The sequence below is a fragment of the Triturus cristatus genome, unplaced genomic scaffold (assembly GCF_964204655.1).
Source record: "Triturus cristatus unplaced genomic scaffold, aTriCri1.1 SCAFFOLD_194, whole genome shotgun sequence".
NCBI classification, from domain to species: Eukaryota; Metazoa; Chordata; class Amphibia; order Caudata; family Salamandridae; genus Triturus; species Triturus cristatus.
This window is the reverse complement of record NW_028188007.1, coordinates 748,280-767,719: the sequence shown is the minus strand read 5'-3', so window position 1 is coordinate 767,719 and position 19,440 is coordinate 748,280. Positions and strand designations below refer to the sequence as shown.

General features: G+C 42.7%; 1 protein-coding gene across 1 annotated transcript in view; it reads right to left on the bottom strand.

Annotated features, from left to right (window-relative positions):
* LOC146770423 (voltage-dependent L-type calcium channel subunit beta-1-like) overlaps positions 1 to 19,440 on the bottom strand; it is a 301,827-nt gene that overhangs the window by 34,154 nt on the left and 248,233 nt on the right. The window contains exon 6 of the mRNA XM_085640460.1: positions 13,929 to 14,024. Coding sequence (XP_085496586.1) covers positions 13,929 to 14,024 — 96 coding nt within the window. The remainder of the gene's footprint in view (positions 1 to 13,928; positions 14,025 to 19,440) is intronic.

Here is a 19,440-nt window from a genome sequence, read left to right as displayed (position 1 = left end):
ATATATATACATCCCCTCTTTGATGCGTTATTATGTGGGATGTATTCAAATGTTTGAGATGTTTTAAGGGCTGACTGTATATATTTTGGGTGCATACAAATGCAAACCCTGAATCCTTTGGTTTTACTCTGCCCTTTATGGGTGTAATTTTACAAAGTGGAAGGTGCATGGCTCTATGTATTTGTCTACATGTAGGCCCAGCCCCTGTATTTCTGCGTGCAAGATTAAATGCTATTTGTTCTTGATTAACATATCCTTGCCACGTTAGAGTTTATAGAGGCTCTCTAGGTAATGGTGCGAAACTGCACGCATTTGTACCTTGTGGTACCAGGCACCTCTGTGATTTTGCCTGTTGCAATGCTGTGCAGCAAGATTGTAAAATCTTTGGAAGTGGCTGTATTCACTGGTAAATGTTTGCATATTACCTGTGTTATTGAGCTATTTATTGCCCTATGTTTTGTAACTGTGTGTGCTCTATGTTATATAGCACAAGTTGTTTTATGGGTGTGCGATAAACCGCATCTGTATTTCCTATAGAGTATCCTGATGATATGTGTTATTTTGGTATAATAGGCTTAATGTACAAGGTCCCCTACTATTGCAACTTCTTTGAATGTAGTGGCTCAGCAGGTAACACTGCACTTGTGCGCATATTAGTACTTGGTGCTATTTTGCAAGCGCCTGCCTGTTTGCGCTTGAATGAAGCTTTCATTTATTGTATGCCCTATGCTTTACCGTGAATTATTTGTTCCTCGTCGCTGTGTTATGTTATCAGCGGCTTTCTGGTAGTGCAATCTTTGAGGCTTGTGTACAGCATAGCTGTGAAGCTTGCGTGAAATGCTTCGTCTTGTACTGCTTGTGCGAAAAAGCTTTGCAGTGAATTATTATAGCCAGGTGCTTTAGTAACTGCTAAATGTTGCCTTATGGTTGCTATTTGTGATATAGCATGGTTTTGGGATTTTCAGAGAAAAACCTCCTTACAATAAATTTTGGCCTTTGGGAAGGTGAGGATGAAAAAACGTAATGAAGTGCTTTAATTTATTTACGCCTTTATTGAGAAACTAAAACCCCCTTCGAGGCCCTGTTTAGCAAGGCCGTTCAGGAATGCGCTTCCCGGAGATAAGGCCCTGATTTATGATGCCTCAGAGGTCGACATGAAGACCTAGTGTTCGGCGGGAACAGGGGAGTTTTATGGCCTTTACAGTGGAATGCTAGAAGCCTCATTGATGCTATGTGTATCAGGGAGGGGGGACAGGGCCCGTATTGAGAATTGTGCTATGTGCAAACCAAAAGGTTTGGCTTTGCCGCTAGTTAAAACTGGGTCTCTGGTGCTTTTTAGGTCTTGCCTTGCTATCGCGTAAGCGATGGCAAAGCAAGACTATTGTAAGGGGGTTTTTCAAAGTGCTCCCAAAAGCGGATTGCATGGCTAGCACGCGCACAATCAGGCGCATCGTGCCGCCATGCAATCCGCTTTGGCATTGCACTTCAAAGGGTCCCCTCCCCCACCTGGAATGCGCTCCCCTGCCAAGCGCGCGCGCCACGCTCCGCCGGGCTTGTTGAAATGTGCCGTGGCTGGTTTCACTTTCTTTGTTTAATTACTGTGACCTTTTATTTACCCCTCCCACCTCCCAAACAGCATCGAGCAGCATTCGCCATGGCTTTTTATTTATTTAATAGAGCGCCTGTAATGCTAGCCTAAAAAGAACACCCCGCCAACCTCCCTAACAGCATCGAGCAGAGATCGCTGCGGCTCCCCTCCCACCTCCTAAACAGCAATGAGCAGCAATCGCCATGGCCCTTTATTTGTTTATTTATTTAATAGAGCGACGGTAATGTTTGCCTGCAAAGAGCACTCCTCCCACACATCATCCAGCATCGATGCCGTGGCTGGTTTCACTTTCTTTGTTTAATCACTGTGGCCTTTCATTTACCCCTCCCACCTCCCAAACAGCATCGAGCAGCATTCGCCTCGGCTTTTTATTTATTTATTAGAGTGCCCGTAATGCTTGCATGCAAAGAACTATAAACTTCACTCCTACTGTCCTACATGCCAAGAATCAACAACTTAGCTGCGATTTATGATGAAGCAGTCAGAAATCCATTCATAAGGATGAAAAGCCGAGTCTGCCCTGCACCTGCCTGCAGCAGGCGCTCAACTTATTGGGGTGTCACCCCTCACTAGGTGTATCACCTCTGGCCTTGTGGCACCTCTCCACTCCTTTCTAACCAGTTACAATTGTACATTTACTTCTAGGTAAAGTGCTCTATGCGATCTCACATGAGTGGTTTAGTGTTACGGTGAATCACAGTTTCATAGCACTTTTTCTTAGTGTTAACAATGGTTCGAAGCGCTCGCAATCTGTTCACATAAAGGAACTGAGGGGAAACGTAACTCGCCGATTTGCCTAAGATCAAACGAAGCTCAACCTCGATGTCACGTCTACAGGCTTCAGAGCCGCTATCTTCAACTTTACAGCGCTGTTGGGTTCCCTCCCTGCCCTCACTCCACTGACCCTCCACCATTCTCCTATCTCTGCCTTCCCACCCATGTCTTAGCTGAAAAGTGCAGCATTTTCACAATGTTAAATATCTGAGCTCTGACGCTGTCGAAACATCCAAAATGCTAGCCTGAAAAGAACACCCCGCCAACCTCCCTAACAGCATCGAGCAGCGATCGCCATGGCTTCCCTCCCACCTCCTAAACAGCAATGAGCAGCAATCGCCATGGCCCTTTATTTGTTTATTTATTTAATAGAGCGACGGTAATGTTTGCCTGCAAAGAGCACCCCCCCACACATCATCCAGCATCGATGCCGTGGCTGGTTTCACTTTCTTTGTTTAATCACTGTGGCCTTTCATTTACCCCTCCCACCTCCCAAACAGCATCGAGCAGCATTCGCCTTGGCTTTTTATTTATTTAATAGAGTGCCCGTAATGCTTGCATGCAAAGAACTATAAACTTCACTCCTACTGTCCTGCATGCCAAGAATCAACAACTTAGCTGCGATTTATGATGAAGCAGTCAGAGATCCATTCATAAGGATGAAAAGCCGAGTCTGCCCTGCACCTGCCTGCAGCAGGCGCTCAACTTATTGGGGTGTCACCCCTCACTATTACATGTAAACTTGTTAATGACAGATAACAGGAGCATTATTTTCTGGCTACATGTACCCCCCACCCCACCCCCCCATGCGAGGCGCTTTCAATCAAACAGCAAGCATAGCAGCTGTTTTCCATGTAGCGCAGCTTTTCACTCAGTGACAAGAGCGTTAATAGGGCTGAACAGCCTTGAATCTGCAGCTGGTTTTGAAAGCGACAGCATGGTCTTAAACAAGCATTTGCAATGCAATAGGTCTCGCATTTATGCGAGTTTAAGTTATTGCCATAGTAAATTACAATATCTTTTATTTATGTTTTATAAACCAAAACCAAAATAAAAGGCATAGCCATTTACAATGGCAATAGCTCAAACTCGCATAACTGCGACACCTATTGCATTGCAAATGCTTGTATTTTTTGCTCTCCAGCGTTGTGTTAGGAGTCCTCTGCCCACCCTCATAAGCAAACGCACAGGGGACCTAAACAAATGTTACTGCGTCTACCAGACACCTTGCTTAATGACACACTTGGCATATTCAAAATTATCGGCACCACCGCCCTAGAAGTGCACCATTACCATTCCCCATTTACTGTGTAACATTATTGATTGTGTCGTGCTAATTTGCCTTGATGCTGATTCACATACCTCTCATCAATTTCAAATGTTCACGGCTAATGTGCTGTAATTGACATGCCACGCTGCCCATCCTCCTCTCATTCCCTTTTCCTCTCCCTGCAGTTCATTATTTCAACCCATTGTATTGTGTCCCTGCTCCTCCATGACCCTGACTGCACCCGTCTCTGGCTGTCTGCCATTTAGGGAGTATGATATATACACATAGCAGGCTTTAGCAGCCCATCCCCCTTGTGTCTCAGCCCGGACAGGAGAAAAAACCACACACACACATGAACTGCTGTGCACTCTATGATCAGTGTCTCAGGTCTTATCTCAGCCTCACCAGAGCATTTCACAGGTCTTTAAAAGTCTATTTACATCCCAATAGGAAATGGTTAACAAGGCTTTGGAATACATTAGGTGAATACCTGCAGCACTGGTTCATGCTTGTGAGAAACCGAGGTGAGGTGGATTGAGTTGAAGAGTGCGTGGGCCAAGGCTCTTGACGTAAGCATCTTCCTCCTGCACAGGCAGCCACTTTATGTTGTGCTTGTTATACTTAGCTTTGTCACATCACCAGTGGCACGTTAAGTAACAGTAGATGTTGTAGCACCCAGGATAATGTGCTGCATGGCTAAACACTTTATAAGGTTCCAAAGGCGCGACCTATTGGCAATGCCAATGCTTGGTATCCCTTTGCGCACACACTTTCTCTTCTCGGCCCAGCCCCTCCTCCCTCCACTCAATTGCTGCTAGTCACACGCCAACGCAAGTATAAACAGTCGGCTTCACCACATGCCCTCCAGCCCTTTTCGGCTGCTTCAAACACTGTTTTCTAAATCTCATCTTTCGCACCATCTGGCAGCGCCTTCCCGCATAAATCTATTCGCCCTTTACTTTCTTTTTACCCCCCCCCCCCCTCCCCGTTGGCCCTCCTTTCACATTTTCTACTGCTGATCAAAAGATCGTATAGCAATAAACAAACGCAGTAGCAGTTTTAAGCCGCTATCCCTCAATAAACATAAGCCCACACACTATTACTACCCACATTTAATCGGCTTCTTCACATTTCATTTTGCCCTTATTGATTAATTTCCACACTTACAAGCAATTGTACTCTAGTACGGCTTTATAAACTGTTTTATGAACTGTGCACAATACAAACCCGGAGCCGCATATTCAGCCCACACCTCCCCTCCCTTTCCAAAGGCCTCTACAATAGCAGTTTCACATGAATATGCTCAATAGGCATTTGCAATGCAATAGGTCTCGCATTTGCTGTACTTTGAGCTAATGGCATTGTAAATGACAATGCCTTTTATTTGTGTTTTTAAAAACCTGAAAGCAATGCGTAAACACATACTTTCCACTTAGTCATTGCTTATGAGAAGCAAAGCTGGCAGTAACTGCGGCTCTTTTACTGACAGCCTTGCTTCTCCTTAGCAAGGACAATAAGTACAAAATGCATGTTTACACGCCCCTTGAATGTTTTCAAAACACATAAATAAAAGGAATTGTCATTTACAATGCCAATAGCTCAAACTCCTGCGAATACGAGACCTATTGCATTGCAAATGCTTGTTATAAATGTTTGTTATGCCCACTAGCTAGATAGTAGGGAATTAAGCACCCTGCTTTGCTGGCAATCGTTTAAAGAGTTTTACATTTTCTCTTTAAGTAAAACTACGCCCTTTACCTTATAAGTGTAGGTCACGATTGAGCTAAGTTCTAGCTGTGTCTGAAAATGAAGTAAAGACTGGGAAATAATCCCTTCCCCATGAAGCCTTTTGATTATTTGTGCGTTTGAAATGCAGTGCCAAAACCCTGCATGCGTACCAACACGGTGCTGTAAATACAGACAGGTTCGACCGACTAGTATATATTCCGAATTATTTATTTATTTATTTATTTAATAAATGCGGCTTACATTTTTAAAGTCCTGCGCTTGTGCGTGGAGCATTTCATCAGTCATGATGCCATCATACATTCAAGAGGAAATTCTTAGCTTGTTTGTGGATGAAGCATTCGCTCTGTGCAGAGCATCCCCTTAACAGTCTGGGGACAGTTTTGTAAAAGGCAACGAAAAATGTACTTGCCCTGCGGCATGAGGAATAATGTGAGCAGCGCCAAACAAGCTGCTTTGCTCAAGATTAACCCCTCATGCAACTCTGCTATTACCACCTATCTCCTTGGAGTTTCTGGTGGGCCTCCTCTGTTGCATGCGTCTGCTGCTGTCTTTTCACCGAAGTCTTCGGGGCACCTCCGATCTCCATGGGCGAAAAATAATCTGAGAGCCTGCACACACACGATGGGGGTTGTAGCCTCACCAGAGGGATCAGGTTTCGCAACCTCCCAAAGCAAAAAACTAAAATAAAATACAAAGCACTTTCCGACTCCAACCACTAGATAGCGGAATATGCACAATTTTGCTGGGTTCCATTACCTTAAAACCACTACAGTCAAAAGGAGGGAAAGCAATGTCAAGTCATTGTCTCTTGAAGTGTTCTCAAATGCCATGCGCCCAACCAAATGAGAAATGTGGGATCTATACATCTTTAACCTTAGAGATTACGTACCTTCTCTGCATGTTTCTCTTCCAGAAGAAAACCCTACAGACAAAAGATTTTTGTGGGAAGAACACCGGTAACTGCCCAGAATGCATAAATTAGCCAGCATCAAGCCACATATCTTCCTGAAACATTCTATGAAACATTTCCCAGGCACGATTCCATCAGAAGCTCACACACAACACATGGCTGAGCAATCAGAATGCAGGGCTACTGTCCTATCATTTTGGGAACTCAGTTTATTAATATATTCATTTCATCCTCAAACAGGCAGTCACTTAAATCGTGTTACTGATGGTGCACTTAATGACTCCATCTATTTCTCTGACATTTGGCACTCTTATTTCCAAGGTGTAGTGAAAGGATTATGTTACGTAGCCTGTAAGCGTCTGTTCTTGGCGTGTAGTGCTGTATATGCACATGCACTGCATACCCCTGACATCTAGTGTTGGGTTCGCATGTTTGCAAGTTGTTTTTCTTCGAAAAAGTATTTTCCAGTCACGAGATAAGGTAACTCCTCCTTTCGGTGATTGTGCACATGGGCATCAACTCCATTGTTATATTGTTTTCCCGCAAGAGGGTGCGAATGGCGTAAAAAAGTGTAGTACAGAGATGTCCATGCATATGTAATGTGAATAGTAAGAACTGCAATAACCAGAGGTGTCCAGGGAGGAGGGAGCGTGCATGTGAATCTACAGCTCTACATGCCAAGGATAGATGCTTACAGGGTAAGTAACCTAATCCGTTCGAGGCATGTGTGTTGTAGATACACATGCTTTGCATAGATTGTATAGCAGTATCCTCCCAAAGCGGTGGCTAACCAGTGGATGTTGCAGTTGTTTGAAAACGTGTTTTTAGCACTGCTTGTCTTACATTAGCTTGTTGACATGCTAATACATCCATACAATAATGTTTGGTAAATGTGTGTGGTGTAGACCATGTGGCTGCTTTACATATGTCAGCTAAGGGAATGTTACCTAAAAAGGCAATAGATGCTCCTATTTTGCGAGTAGAATGTGCTCTAGGAGGTATAATTAAAGTTCTTTTAGCTTTAACATAGCAAGTTTGAATACATTTAACAATCCATCTAGAAATACCGGATTTAAAGATGGGATTTTCTTTGTGAGGTGGAGCAAATGCAACAAAGTTGTTTTGTTTTACGAAAATCTTTTGCTCTAACAATATAGTATAATAATGCTCTTTTGGGAAATCAAGTGTGTGTATGGCCTTTTCTTCTACTGAATCAGGTTGATGGAAGAACACATGTATCTCAACTGATTGGTTAATATGAAAAGCAGAAACTACTTTTGGCAGGAATTTTGGGTTTGTACGAAGAAACACTATTTTGATGAAGTTGAAAGAAAGGTTGTTCTAAGGTTAATTTGTTTTAGTTCTCTGCTGTGGCACAGAGGTCTGTCAGTGCGAATCACCATTTTTGGAAGTATGAAAGGAGTGCCTGGGGGTGAAGTTCCCATTTGTGTACTTGTTGCCACATCCTGCTGAGGAGGTTGGCAAATTGGTTGTGCATGCCTGGAAGGTGTTGCCCAACGCTAACTGCTCTGAGAGAGGTGTGACAACTGTAGAGAGTGCCCCCCTCCCCTGTTTTTGTACATAGTACATAGCTGTCATATCTTCTCTCTGGACTAGGACAACTTACCCTCTGAGGTGAAGCTGAATAGCTTTTAGAGCTAGATGGACAGCTAGGACCTCCAGTTAATTGATGTGGAGACTCTTGTGTTTGTTGTCCCATAAGCCATGTATTGTTAGATGCTCGAGATGGGCACCCCAACCTGTGACAGATGCATCTGCTGTTAATACGACTTGTGGAATCGGGTCGATGAAGGGTCGCCATTTTGTGTGTTCCACCACTGCAGAGAGCGATGAGTGCGTGTGTGTACCAACACTAAATCTGTTAATTGACCATGTGATTGATTTCATTGACGTGCCAAGCATTCCTGTAGAGGACGCATGCATAATCGTGCGTGAGGCACTATTGCAATGCATGATGCCATCATCTCTAACAGTTGCTTGAAAGTTTTCACTGTTAGGTATTTGTTGTTTTGACACTAGTAATAAAGTTTGAAAGTTTTGAATTCTGGCTGCGCTGGGGGAGGCTAGAGCGGTCTGTGTGTTTAGTGTTGCTCCCAAATATGTTTGCAGATGTGAGGGTTTGTGATGGGACTCTTGTGCATTGACTGTAAATCCTAATTGATGGAGAAGGTTATGGTAGCTTGAGTGTGTTGTAAACACTTTTTCTGTGTATTGGCTTTGATGAACCAATCGTCCAGATATGGGAAGACATGATTTTTTTTGTATTCTCAGATGAGCTGCTACTACTGGTAGACATTTTGTGAATACTCTGGGTGCAGTAGTCCCTCCGAATGGGAGTACTTTGAATTGATAGTGATTTCCTGCTATCACAAATATGAGATATTTGCAATGTGCTGGGTGGAGAGGAATAGAGAAGTATGGGTCCTTTAAGTCTAGTGTGGACATAAAGACAAAGTCGCCTTGTAGAAGTGGAAGCACTTGTTGAAGGGTAACCATATGGAAGTGTTCTGACAGTATGTATAGGTTTAATGGTCTGAGATCTAAGATTGGTCGTAGAGACCCGTCCTTCTTGGGCATTAGGAAGTAAAGTGAGTAAACTCCTGATCCTTGATGTTGTAATGGAACTGGTTCTATAGCTCCTTTTGTTAGAAGAGCTTTTACTTCTGGTTTGAGAAGCTGTTGGTGTTGTAGCAAGAGTTTGTGAATGCGAGGTGGAATATTGGGAGGATTGCTGGTAAGCTCCAGGCAATAACCATGTTGGATAATACCCAAAACCCATCTGTCTAAAGTTATTGATTGCCAAATGGGAAAAAAAGTGTTGTAATCTTCCCCTACAGGCGATGAATGATCAGGGGGAAGTGCTAGCAAGTCACTGCTTGTTAGGGGACTGGGAGGTACGTGTTGGTGTACCGCTACCTCTCCCTTAAAAATTGTTCTCTCTATATCCACTCTTGTAGAATCCTCTAGAGGGAGATGATAGTGTTTGTGTCTTGTATGAAAGTGCAGCCACATCTGTGGTGTTGGTTTTGGAGCCCCCTCTGTAAAATGAGTGACAAAAGAAACCTCTGGTAGGAGGAGATTGAAGTGCTCCCATAGACTTAACTACTTCGGTATCCTTTTTCATCTTTTCAAGGGACTGGTTAATTTAAGGCCCAAAGAGGTGTTCCTTATCAGAGGGTGCATTAGGAATGGTTTGTTGCACTTCTTGTTCGAAACCAGAAATTGAGCCATGCATGTTCTCCTAAGCATAATGCTAGTGTTGATTCCTCTAGCTTCAGTATCTGTGGCATCTAATGCACACCTGATAGTGGAATTGGAAATTTCCTGCCCCCTCTTTTTGTGTTCTTCTGGGAGATATTTCAATAATTCTTCCATCTCATCCCAGTGAGCTCTATCGTATCTAGATAACAGACCTTGCGTATTAGCTATACGCAAATGGTTGGCTGACTGAGTAGCTACTCTTTACCCTGATGTATCTATAAGCTTGGATTCTATATCTGGAGGTGGTGCCTCTCCTGATGTTTGTGAACTTGACCTCTTACGGGCATTAGAGACCACTAAGGATTGCAAAAGCAACTGGCCCCTAATAAAAACTTGGTCAGATGGGGGAGTTTATATTTATTGTCCACCCTAGGTGTTAATATACATGCTCTAACTGGGTCTTTAAAAATATCATTAGTATGCCTCATCATACCTTTAAGCATAGGTAACATTTGTGTTTTTTGTATGTTTCTTAAGGTTTGGAATAGGAAATATTCTTCAAGTACTTCTTTGTATAAAGGCACTCTGTGGTAATTAGCTGCCCTAGCAATTAATTCCTGATATGTGGTATTATCAGCAGAGGAGGGTTTTGCTGGATATAGATCAGGGCCTGTATCTTGAGGTGGATCTATGTTATAGTCATTCCATGGATCTGGTGGTGACTGATTATAATTGTCATCATTTTCTATATCAGTATTTTTGTTGGGAGAATCTAATGGTGTAATGTGTAGACAATCTGTATCTGGTATAATGGGTATTGATGAAGAAGGTGGAGGGGTTGGGGGAATGTGAATAGGGATGGTAGCTATGTCCTTTCTAGGTCTCGCCTGAGCCATCGCTTTAGCGCTGCCCTGGTGAGAGTTTTAGTAAGCGGGTTTTGCTAACTAGTGGCTTTTTTCAGGTCTCCAGCTACAGTACATGTGCGCCGGGCGCGCGCACCATTTGTCAGCCTGCGTGAACACTTTCGCAGCCGCTTTGATGTTCTCAGTCAGCCGCGCAGCCACTGAGAACATCAAAGCGGCCACGAAAGTGCACACCATTTGCCAGCCTACGTACCTCTCTCCGCCTTAGTGCGCACGACGTGCCCTACCCCCCTCCCTTATCCCACTTCTTGCTTGTTTCTTGAGGCCTGTCTCATCTTTGTCAATGTTAGGCCTTTTGCCCTCCCCCTCCTTGTTATCCATTACTCGTAAGTGCTGTCCCTTCTGACTGCAGGCCCCCACGAACCTGTTCTCTGCTGCGGTCGGAGGTTGCATTTGATTCAAAACAAATCTCACCATTTCTGCATTGTGCAAACTCGTTATTTGTAGAATATCGCCACCGTAGTGCTGCTGTGCTGTACGCAATCTGGATAACGGCAGGCTGCAGACCTAGCGTAGACTCGAGGTGCCGGGCTGTTCTCAACATACGATAATTGTCATCACACAGTGTATGGCGCTTAATTCAACTCAAGGGATAACTTTTTGATACCTTTGGCATTACATGTATTTATTACTTAAAGAAATCGCACCGTCACCTGTGCCAGGCACGTACCTCACAGATGCCCTCTTATCAGTGAGCTTACTACGCTAGCATTCTCTCTGAAAACACACCACTAGCTTTATCTGAGAGTGACTTTATCTGAGTATACTTCACCGCCTAGTACCTTTGAGGACACTGTGATAGTGGCATTTGTGCATACACTGTACTCACATTATCTTCTAATACTCCGCTCTGGCTGGTATCCTCTTGGGGTACACTGCACTAGCGTTGCTTGTGCGTATACCCCACTGGCGTTTTGTAAGTGCACCTGGCATCATCTGTTATACGCTGCATTACCAGCGTCTGTGAGGGCCTGGTATTCACTCCACTGCACAGGTGTCATCCGTGGCTGCACTTCAGTGTCACTATCTGTGAATGAACTGCCCTAGCATACAGTGTACACACCATAGTCACGTTATCCCTAACTGCACTGCCTACCACCACCTGGGGCTTCCTCCTTAAAATCGAGATATTTATTTCCTACGTCACGATCCCCACCCCTTCCGGGCACAAATACATTTGATTGACTCGTGCATAGAGCACGCACTGGATTCCTATTATGTTGTTATAAGGCTCGGCTTTCCTCTGGGTTTATAAATTAACTGATTGTGTCTGGATAAACTCTCTATAACAAGCATTGGTATAGCCAATAGGTCTCGCCTTTGGGACCTTATAAGTGTTTAGCCATGCAACAGTTGATGTTGCACCAAGGATATTGTGCAGCATAACTAACACTTATAAGGTCCCAAAAGTGAGACCTATTGGCTATGCCAATGCTTGTTCTTCTTGAGAGGGATTCTGTATTCAGTATCTATCTTCCTCTTTGAAGGTATTACTGGTTTAGCTGCCCAGTATCAGGTTTTATGTTTATCTTCTTCTGTTTAGGATCCAGCTTTTCTTTCATTTTTTCCAAAATCGGCTCTGGTGGCTCTTGGGAGCGTCTTTTTGTTTTGGTGCCAAGCTGGATTTGTCTTTTTTTCTCTTTCGATCGAAGATGTTTCGGAACTGAAGGGGTATAATCTCGGTTCAGGCCAGAGCCAGAAGGCTTGACTTGCTGTTTCGGCGCTGAGCCAGAAGGCGGGTGTTTGAATCAGAGTTTCAGTACCTACCATGGCCTGATGGCAGTGGTGGTCCAAAAGCTTTTGGTTTAGTGGGCACTGGTTTGATGGGTAAAGGGGCTTTGGTACAAACAGCACCCTGTCCAGCCGGAACGTCGTGGGACTCAAGTTCGATCTCCAACTCGGATTCGGAGTTCTGGAGGGAGAAGGCCTCGTCTTCATCCGCTGCCAACTCTTCTTGCTGAATATCTTCACCGAAGATCTCAGGAGAGTCCTCGATACTCTGCCGCTGCATGTCTCTTTGTCGAGCCTGACGGTCCTGCAGAGTCTTTTTGAATCGGAACAACCGACATATGTTAAGAGTTTTTTTGATTTATATAGTTAAGAGTTTTCATACATTTTTACATGAAAAGGTGGAAGACACGAACGAAAACAATAAAAACTATTTATACCGAAGGGATCCCGATTGACAATGGAGTCGATGCCCATGTGCTCTATCACCGAAAGGAGGAGTCACCTTATCTCGTGACTGAAAAAAACTTCTTTGAAGAAAAACAACTTACAAACATCCGGACCCAGCACTAGATGGCAAGAGTATGCAAAGCATCTGTATCTCCAGCACACATTCCTTGAACAGTATCTTTTTGCTTAGTCAAGAGTGCTTTCCTCTGTGGGATTAGTTCTTAAATGCTGAATTTTAAATTGTTTCATTGGTCAAGAGGGTGAGAGCTCACTTAGCAGAGCTTAGCTTGACTCTAAAGGTAAGAGTAAACACAGCTTAATTTAAATTGGGAAAATTAAAACCTTTCAGTAAAAATATCCGTTCTATGTCTTACTGTGGTAAACTGGTTCCAGTATGCTGCTTATCACTTTTACCCACTCTGAAAAAAGAGACAGTCAACTGAAAAGCCCATGAGCTATACATTAAATACAGAAGCAGAGTGCAGATTGAGAAAAGGCAGACACAGTGAGGTCATGGCTCCCAGGATATATTGTACAAGGATCTTCAAGAGCTACCTACAATATAAATTGCTCCCCTCTGACATACAATAAATGGGGAGAAACACAGCTAAGCTGAAGTCTTACTTCATAGGTTGGATTGTTTAAGCAATCCTAGAGCAGTCTTGTTCACATTACCATACAGTATCTCTGCTCTACTCAACAAGCGATACTGTTTTAAGCGGATACATTGAGCAGTACTGCTCTTGTCACCAGAGGACACCCCATCACACCTATTGCCGTAAAGGTACCGGAGGACATTCTGTCACCCAGTCATTCAGAGAAAGTACTTCTACCTTTACTCACCAGAGGACCCCTATCAAAATGAACAATACTGCCCTTGTCACTGGAGGACACCCGGTCACAATATCACAGCAAACAGCCCTGCTCTACTCATCGGATGACACCAGGTCACCCTAATCACACGGAGCACTGTTGTACTAATTGGAGACATCCTATCGCTCAACACACGCACTACTGTGCTACTCACCACATGATACCTGTTCACACTGCTGCTCTACTCACTGAAGGACACATGTTCACATTAGCAGATGAAGCAACGCAGGCCTACTCACCAGAGGATATTCATTCATTCATTCATTCAAACTATGACACGAAGCATTGCCTTCCTACTCAGTGGAGGACAGGACAGTAGTGCTTCCTATCAAAAAAGGGCACCAGGCCACTCCATCACATGGAGCATTACTATCAGACTCACCTGGTCATCTTATCACCAAGTGCTGCTGCTGTACTCACCGGTGGACACTGGGCCAACTTATCCGCTGCAACCATCTGTACGTTGAGGTGTTTGGCCTGGGACTTGCCTTGAGATTTGATAAGCCTGTGGAGCACCTGTACGAAAGAAAGGACAGTGGGCTAAACTGGAGGGCTTCAGTGCTTCTCTTTCCACCTATCACCATCTTCCTTTGTCATGTGCTTTGCTACAATTGTTGCCCTATTATTCAGAGGGGGTAACATACTTTGTATTTTTTCTGCTATTGAGACCCCCCCCCCCCAACATAGTATTTATTATAAATGCATGGTTTGCTTATTATTTCATTGATTATATTTGCTACCAAGTTCAATGCTTTGATATAAGTTGATAGTGCATCAATGGTGAATATGTATTCAACAACCAAAAGTGATTGATAAAGTATAGTTCACTTAGACAAATTTGCAGGAGAAATCCTGAAACAAGGGGTGGAGCCAAATTTTCGGAATTACTACTGCCAAAAATGAGCAGTAGTACATCCAGCACCACATATGGTCAATCACTGATACTGCAACTGATACTGCAAGACCCTCCCATAGAAAATAAGGGATGCAGGGTTTTGAAATAGAACCCCAAAGGAAATAATATTAAATTACATGAATTTATTTTGACGTTTTAAATAAATATATATAATATTACAATGTAAGCATAATTTAAATACTAATATTTTACAATAAAATATTTTATTAGCTTTTTGCATTGAAAAATAACTGCAAATAAATTTTTTAATAATAATTGCATTCTTTTAAATTATGTAGATACATAACTTTTGTTTTAAGTTTGAATACCTAGTTAATAAATAATTTAGATGGATTAATATATTTTTAATAAACCTTAAATGGTAATTTAATTTAACATTAAAATGAAATAGTTAATTAAAAATTAAGTTAATTGTTCTGTACCATTTTTCTTTTGTTCTACATTTTACATAAATATATCAACAATATTTACTTTAATATTTTACATAAACATATTTTTATTAATTTATTTACAGTTTAATATATTGTTTTTGAACTTTGCCTATTCTTTACCATAGGACGAGTTCTGTCCTGATAGCATAATTTCCTAGGGGTTTTTAAGTAAAGTCTCTATCTCCATTATTTTCTATGGTTGGGTGTTACAATATACGTACATGGTTAGCCATGTGTGGAACTGGACTTACTCCAACTCTCAGCTTGAGTATATTTACTACGTTTTGGGTCCTTTTTGGCTGTAGTAACTTTAGAAGTGCAGGTTGTGAATAGCAATGGGCTTACTTTTTTGTGGGTAGGTTAATGTCCCACGTAAAGCTGTCCTTACTCTTCCCTAAACCGCTCCAATTTCACAATAAGTATGCTCCTTCTTTCAGCCACTCTCCTTGGTTCCTTCCTCATTTACTAATAGGGCCTGACTACGAGTCAGGCATTTTTTTACAACCATAAATAAACCCCTGTTTATGCATGGGTCGGAATTACGAGTGTTATTTAAAGCATCTGATAATTAACAGATGTGTTAAATACCTCAACCTTCGTTAAATTTCTGCATGGTAAACCTGCTGAAATTTAAAAGGGGGAAACCATTGGGCAATTACCTTACCAAGTGGATTTTGGTACGTTTAACACCAAAATCTGCATGTTATTCCCCAGAAATTCATGACATTTATTGCACTGGATAAATAATGAACCCTATGGTATCGTTAATTATCTGGGGCCAGATGTTCGAAATTACATTTTGCAAGTCGCATATTGCGACGTTTTGCGAATCACAATTTGCGACTCGCAAAATAGAATGTACAACAGTGTCTCACACACTATTTGCGATTCCTAATAGGGTCGCATATTACCTGAGGCAGGTCACAATTTGCGACCCATTGGGAATGGCCAGCACTCGCAGAGATGGTGGCCTGCTCGGGTCTGCAGATCACAATGTCTGTGACTGCTTTTTCCATAAAACAGGTTTTTTTGTAAATGCACCCCATTTTCCTTAAAGTAAAACAGACTTCATTTAAAAAGTATTTAAAAAATATTATTGCATCCTTTATGCTCTTAAAAAATATTATCGCATCCATTGCTAAAAGGGAAGGGGTTTGTGAGTGGCTTACCGCTTACTTGAAGTAGGTCATAAACTACGAGTGTTTTCCGACTGCAAATGCGGTTGCAAGACAATAATACATACAATTCTGACTCACTATTAGGAAGGGACACCCTTGGTACGCCCTTTCCTAATACTAACTCGCAAACACTATTTTGCGAGTCACTGACTGGCAAAATAGTGTTTGTACATACCACCACCCTTTTTTGCGGTCGCAAATAAGCCGATTTCCCGTTTGTAACTTCAGAAAACGGTCATACATCTGGCCCTTGCTGAGATAAACAGGACTTATACTTGTAATCAGGCCCTGAGTGGTAAACGTACATGTGTGAGGATTTCTTTGTCGAAAGAATAGGAGAGGTAGACTTGGAGATTTACACTCATAGGTTTGTGAATTGCATTTTGCAGTATGTAGTTGTGATGTGAGCGCACTCGGCATCACAACTATGGGCTGGCGTCCCGGAGGACTTCCTCATTAGTCGAATAAGCACTGAGAGGTTTAAACCTGAAACAACAAGAACCGGATAAACACTTCCAACTCTTAAGACGCCGCCACACCTGAAACCATTGGCGGTTTGGAATTATCACCGCTTACTAAATACAGTATCCACTCAAAATATAGCCTTGAGAAAGTCGCGGGACAACATCCCCCTGTAGCGACGAAACACGTGTTGGCTGTTGGCTGTTAAGAATAACTGAGAAGACTTGCATACAATAAAAAGAACAACTAAGAAGAAGGAAGATAAATCCTTTTGTATTCTTTTGCTGAGCTTCTGTGGAAACGCGCTATATATATTTGCATTTTGTAACTATCACATGTGCTAAGGAGTGTTTTCCACTAATAAATGTAATTCTGCAATCTGACAGAAATGATTGTTATCTTATTCACATTATCTATAAGTAAGTCTTTGGGTTGCTGGATCACAGTCTATCATTGCTACTTTTGTTGCCAAGTTGGTTAGCACCTGTGCTTGCCAGAGGCTGTGAAAGTCAAGCACAGAGGCTGTGCTGTGAAAGTCTATGTCAGGACTTGTAAAAACATATCACCTGCAACTCCCACAAAAGGTGCCTCACATCACACCTGAATATTGTTCCTTTCAGTCTTGCAGAAAAATTCACTTTTCTCTGCACTTCGTGCCTCTAAACTTATAGCACCTTTAAACTACACTCACCCACAACGTGGGCTCTAAAATGCATGTATTACGGAACCATGCATGCCATTACCATGCATGTCTTTAAAACGTGGTCATTACAATGCACATGTCTTTACCATGCATGCTTTTGCCACAAACATTTAAACCATGCATATACCTTTACCACGAAAATGTAAGTCCTTTACAGGTACAGATAAAACCTTTATATGGTTATATAAAGGGTTTATATGTACCTATAAAATACTTACATTTTCATTGTAAATGCATACATGGTAAAGGCAAGTACGTGGTAAGAAATTTGCAGGTAAGTGTATACCGTGTGTATATATGTGCGTGCGTGTGTGTGTGTGTGTGTATATATATATATATTACCTACTGGCGGTCGCCAGTAGGTAGTTATAGTTAGGACCCTCTTACCATAGGAAATCCGCAACATTCTATTTTGAATAACTTTGGCGCCGGTCGACGAATCCTCGCCAAATTTTCAAAATAGGTGGGGCGCTGCGCTCCGCTCCTACCCTGAAAGTCTCGGGGGGATTCATCAAGCAGGGGCTGAGATAAAAGGGGGGTCCCAAAACGCGTTTTTCCCATGCATTTTTCCATAGGACCTTTAGACACAGCTACAGCCCGAACGGCTGAACAGAGTTAAATGAAATTTGGCAGAGAGGTAGTCCTCAGGTCAAGGAAGTGCCTTTTGTAGGTTTGGTGTAAATCTGTTCAGTAGATTCTGAGAAAATAGCCTTTAAATCAATATATATATCTGAGCCAGCTTACGGTGTGCTTACCGTACGCGTACGGTGATGTGCGCGAGCGCGATTCTGATTGGCTGATAGATCTTAGTAAACATTCGAATCGGTCAAAACCAGGAAGCGGCGGCCGCCATTTTCTCTCTCGCACTCTGAGTGGGGCAGCAAAAATAAACCCAAAAAATGTCTAAAGGGGCAGTATATTGAGATCATAACCACCCAGCATTGATATAGGGCGCGTTTGCAGAGTGCTGCATGGAGGGGGCATGGCCTCCGGCACGATGCCTATCTTTTATTTATTTTAATTTTTTAAGAAGGGGGGCTGTGTGGTTCCCCTTCTTATTCTAATTTATTGGCCCTGATGACCCCATCCCCCAGGGCATGTCTCCTAATTATATTTTTTTGACCCCAATCCCCAGGGCCGGCCACTGTTTTTTATTATTTTTAAAAAATATATATTTATAGACACACCTAGGACATGCTGGACAAACCGTACGTACCTATCACCATGACGATTTGCGTTATATTCATTAAAAGGCGACTATGCATGCAATGAATCCACGTGGAATGTATTTACACCACTAGTGAAGCTCTGACATGTCTGATGCCCTACCGTGCCTAATCCCGGTAGACACCCTTGTCGTTTATTTATACAAACATGGGTAGCTATTGACGGGCACATTTAATACACATGCACACCAAGCCATTCAAAGGCGATTCGACAAAAATTCGACCAAAACTATGCAAGAAACCCCCCTCACGGTTAATGAAACACACATCCACTGCCGGATGTGTAATACTTTTTATTTTACTCTCTGGAAAGGGGACGAACATCACTTGAGAGTCACAGCGCGCTCCTGACAGAGCCCAATGCTGTGTTACACCCACCATTGCCTGCCGAGTGCCACACACCTCTGTGTTGTATTCCACTAGCTAGTGCATATGCTATGACACTCTCTAGCCCATGTGCACTGTAACACCACCCCGTGAATATGTCATGCCACACTTGTCTTCGCACAGGTTATATTGCCCCATCTAACGTGCCTTCCTCGATGCCTATGTTATAACGCACAGTGCTATGCCATACATATTACAACCTGGGATCCATATCTTTGTCACAGTGCATATGCAACGTTACACTCCCCAGCACATATTTTATATTACAACTTTAGAGACTAGTTAGGTTACACAACACTGCCCTGTGCATATTACACTCCAAGGCGCATATCGCATAGCACGCGCTAGTGCCTGTGCTATCTCGCGCTCTCCAATGAATCTGTCATTGCACACAATGTATTGCATATTATATTTCACGCCCGGTTCATCTTATATCACACTTTTTGGTGCATAGTTTATACCATACACTATATCTAGTTTTCATTTTCAATCGTGCTCTCAGGACTATGTTCTATATAACACTGTGTTCACCTACCCTTTTCATTTACATTTTGCGATAGGGGGTGGAGGGTCAGAGGATGTTTCTGCCAAGTGAGCCCGGAGTCACAGTCACAAACATCCTCTTCTTC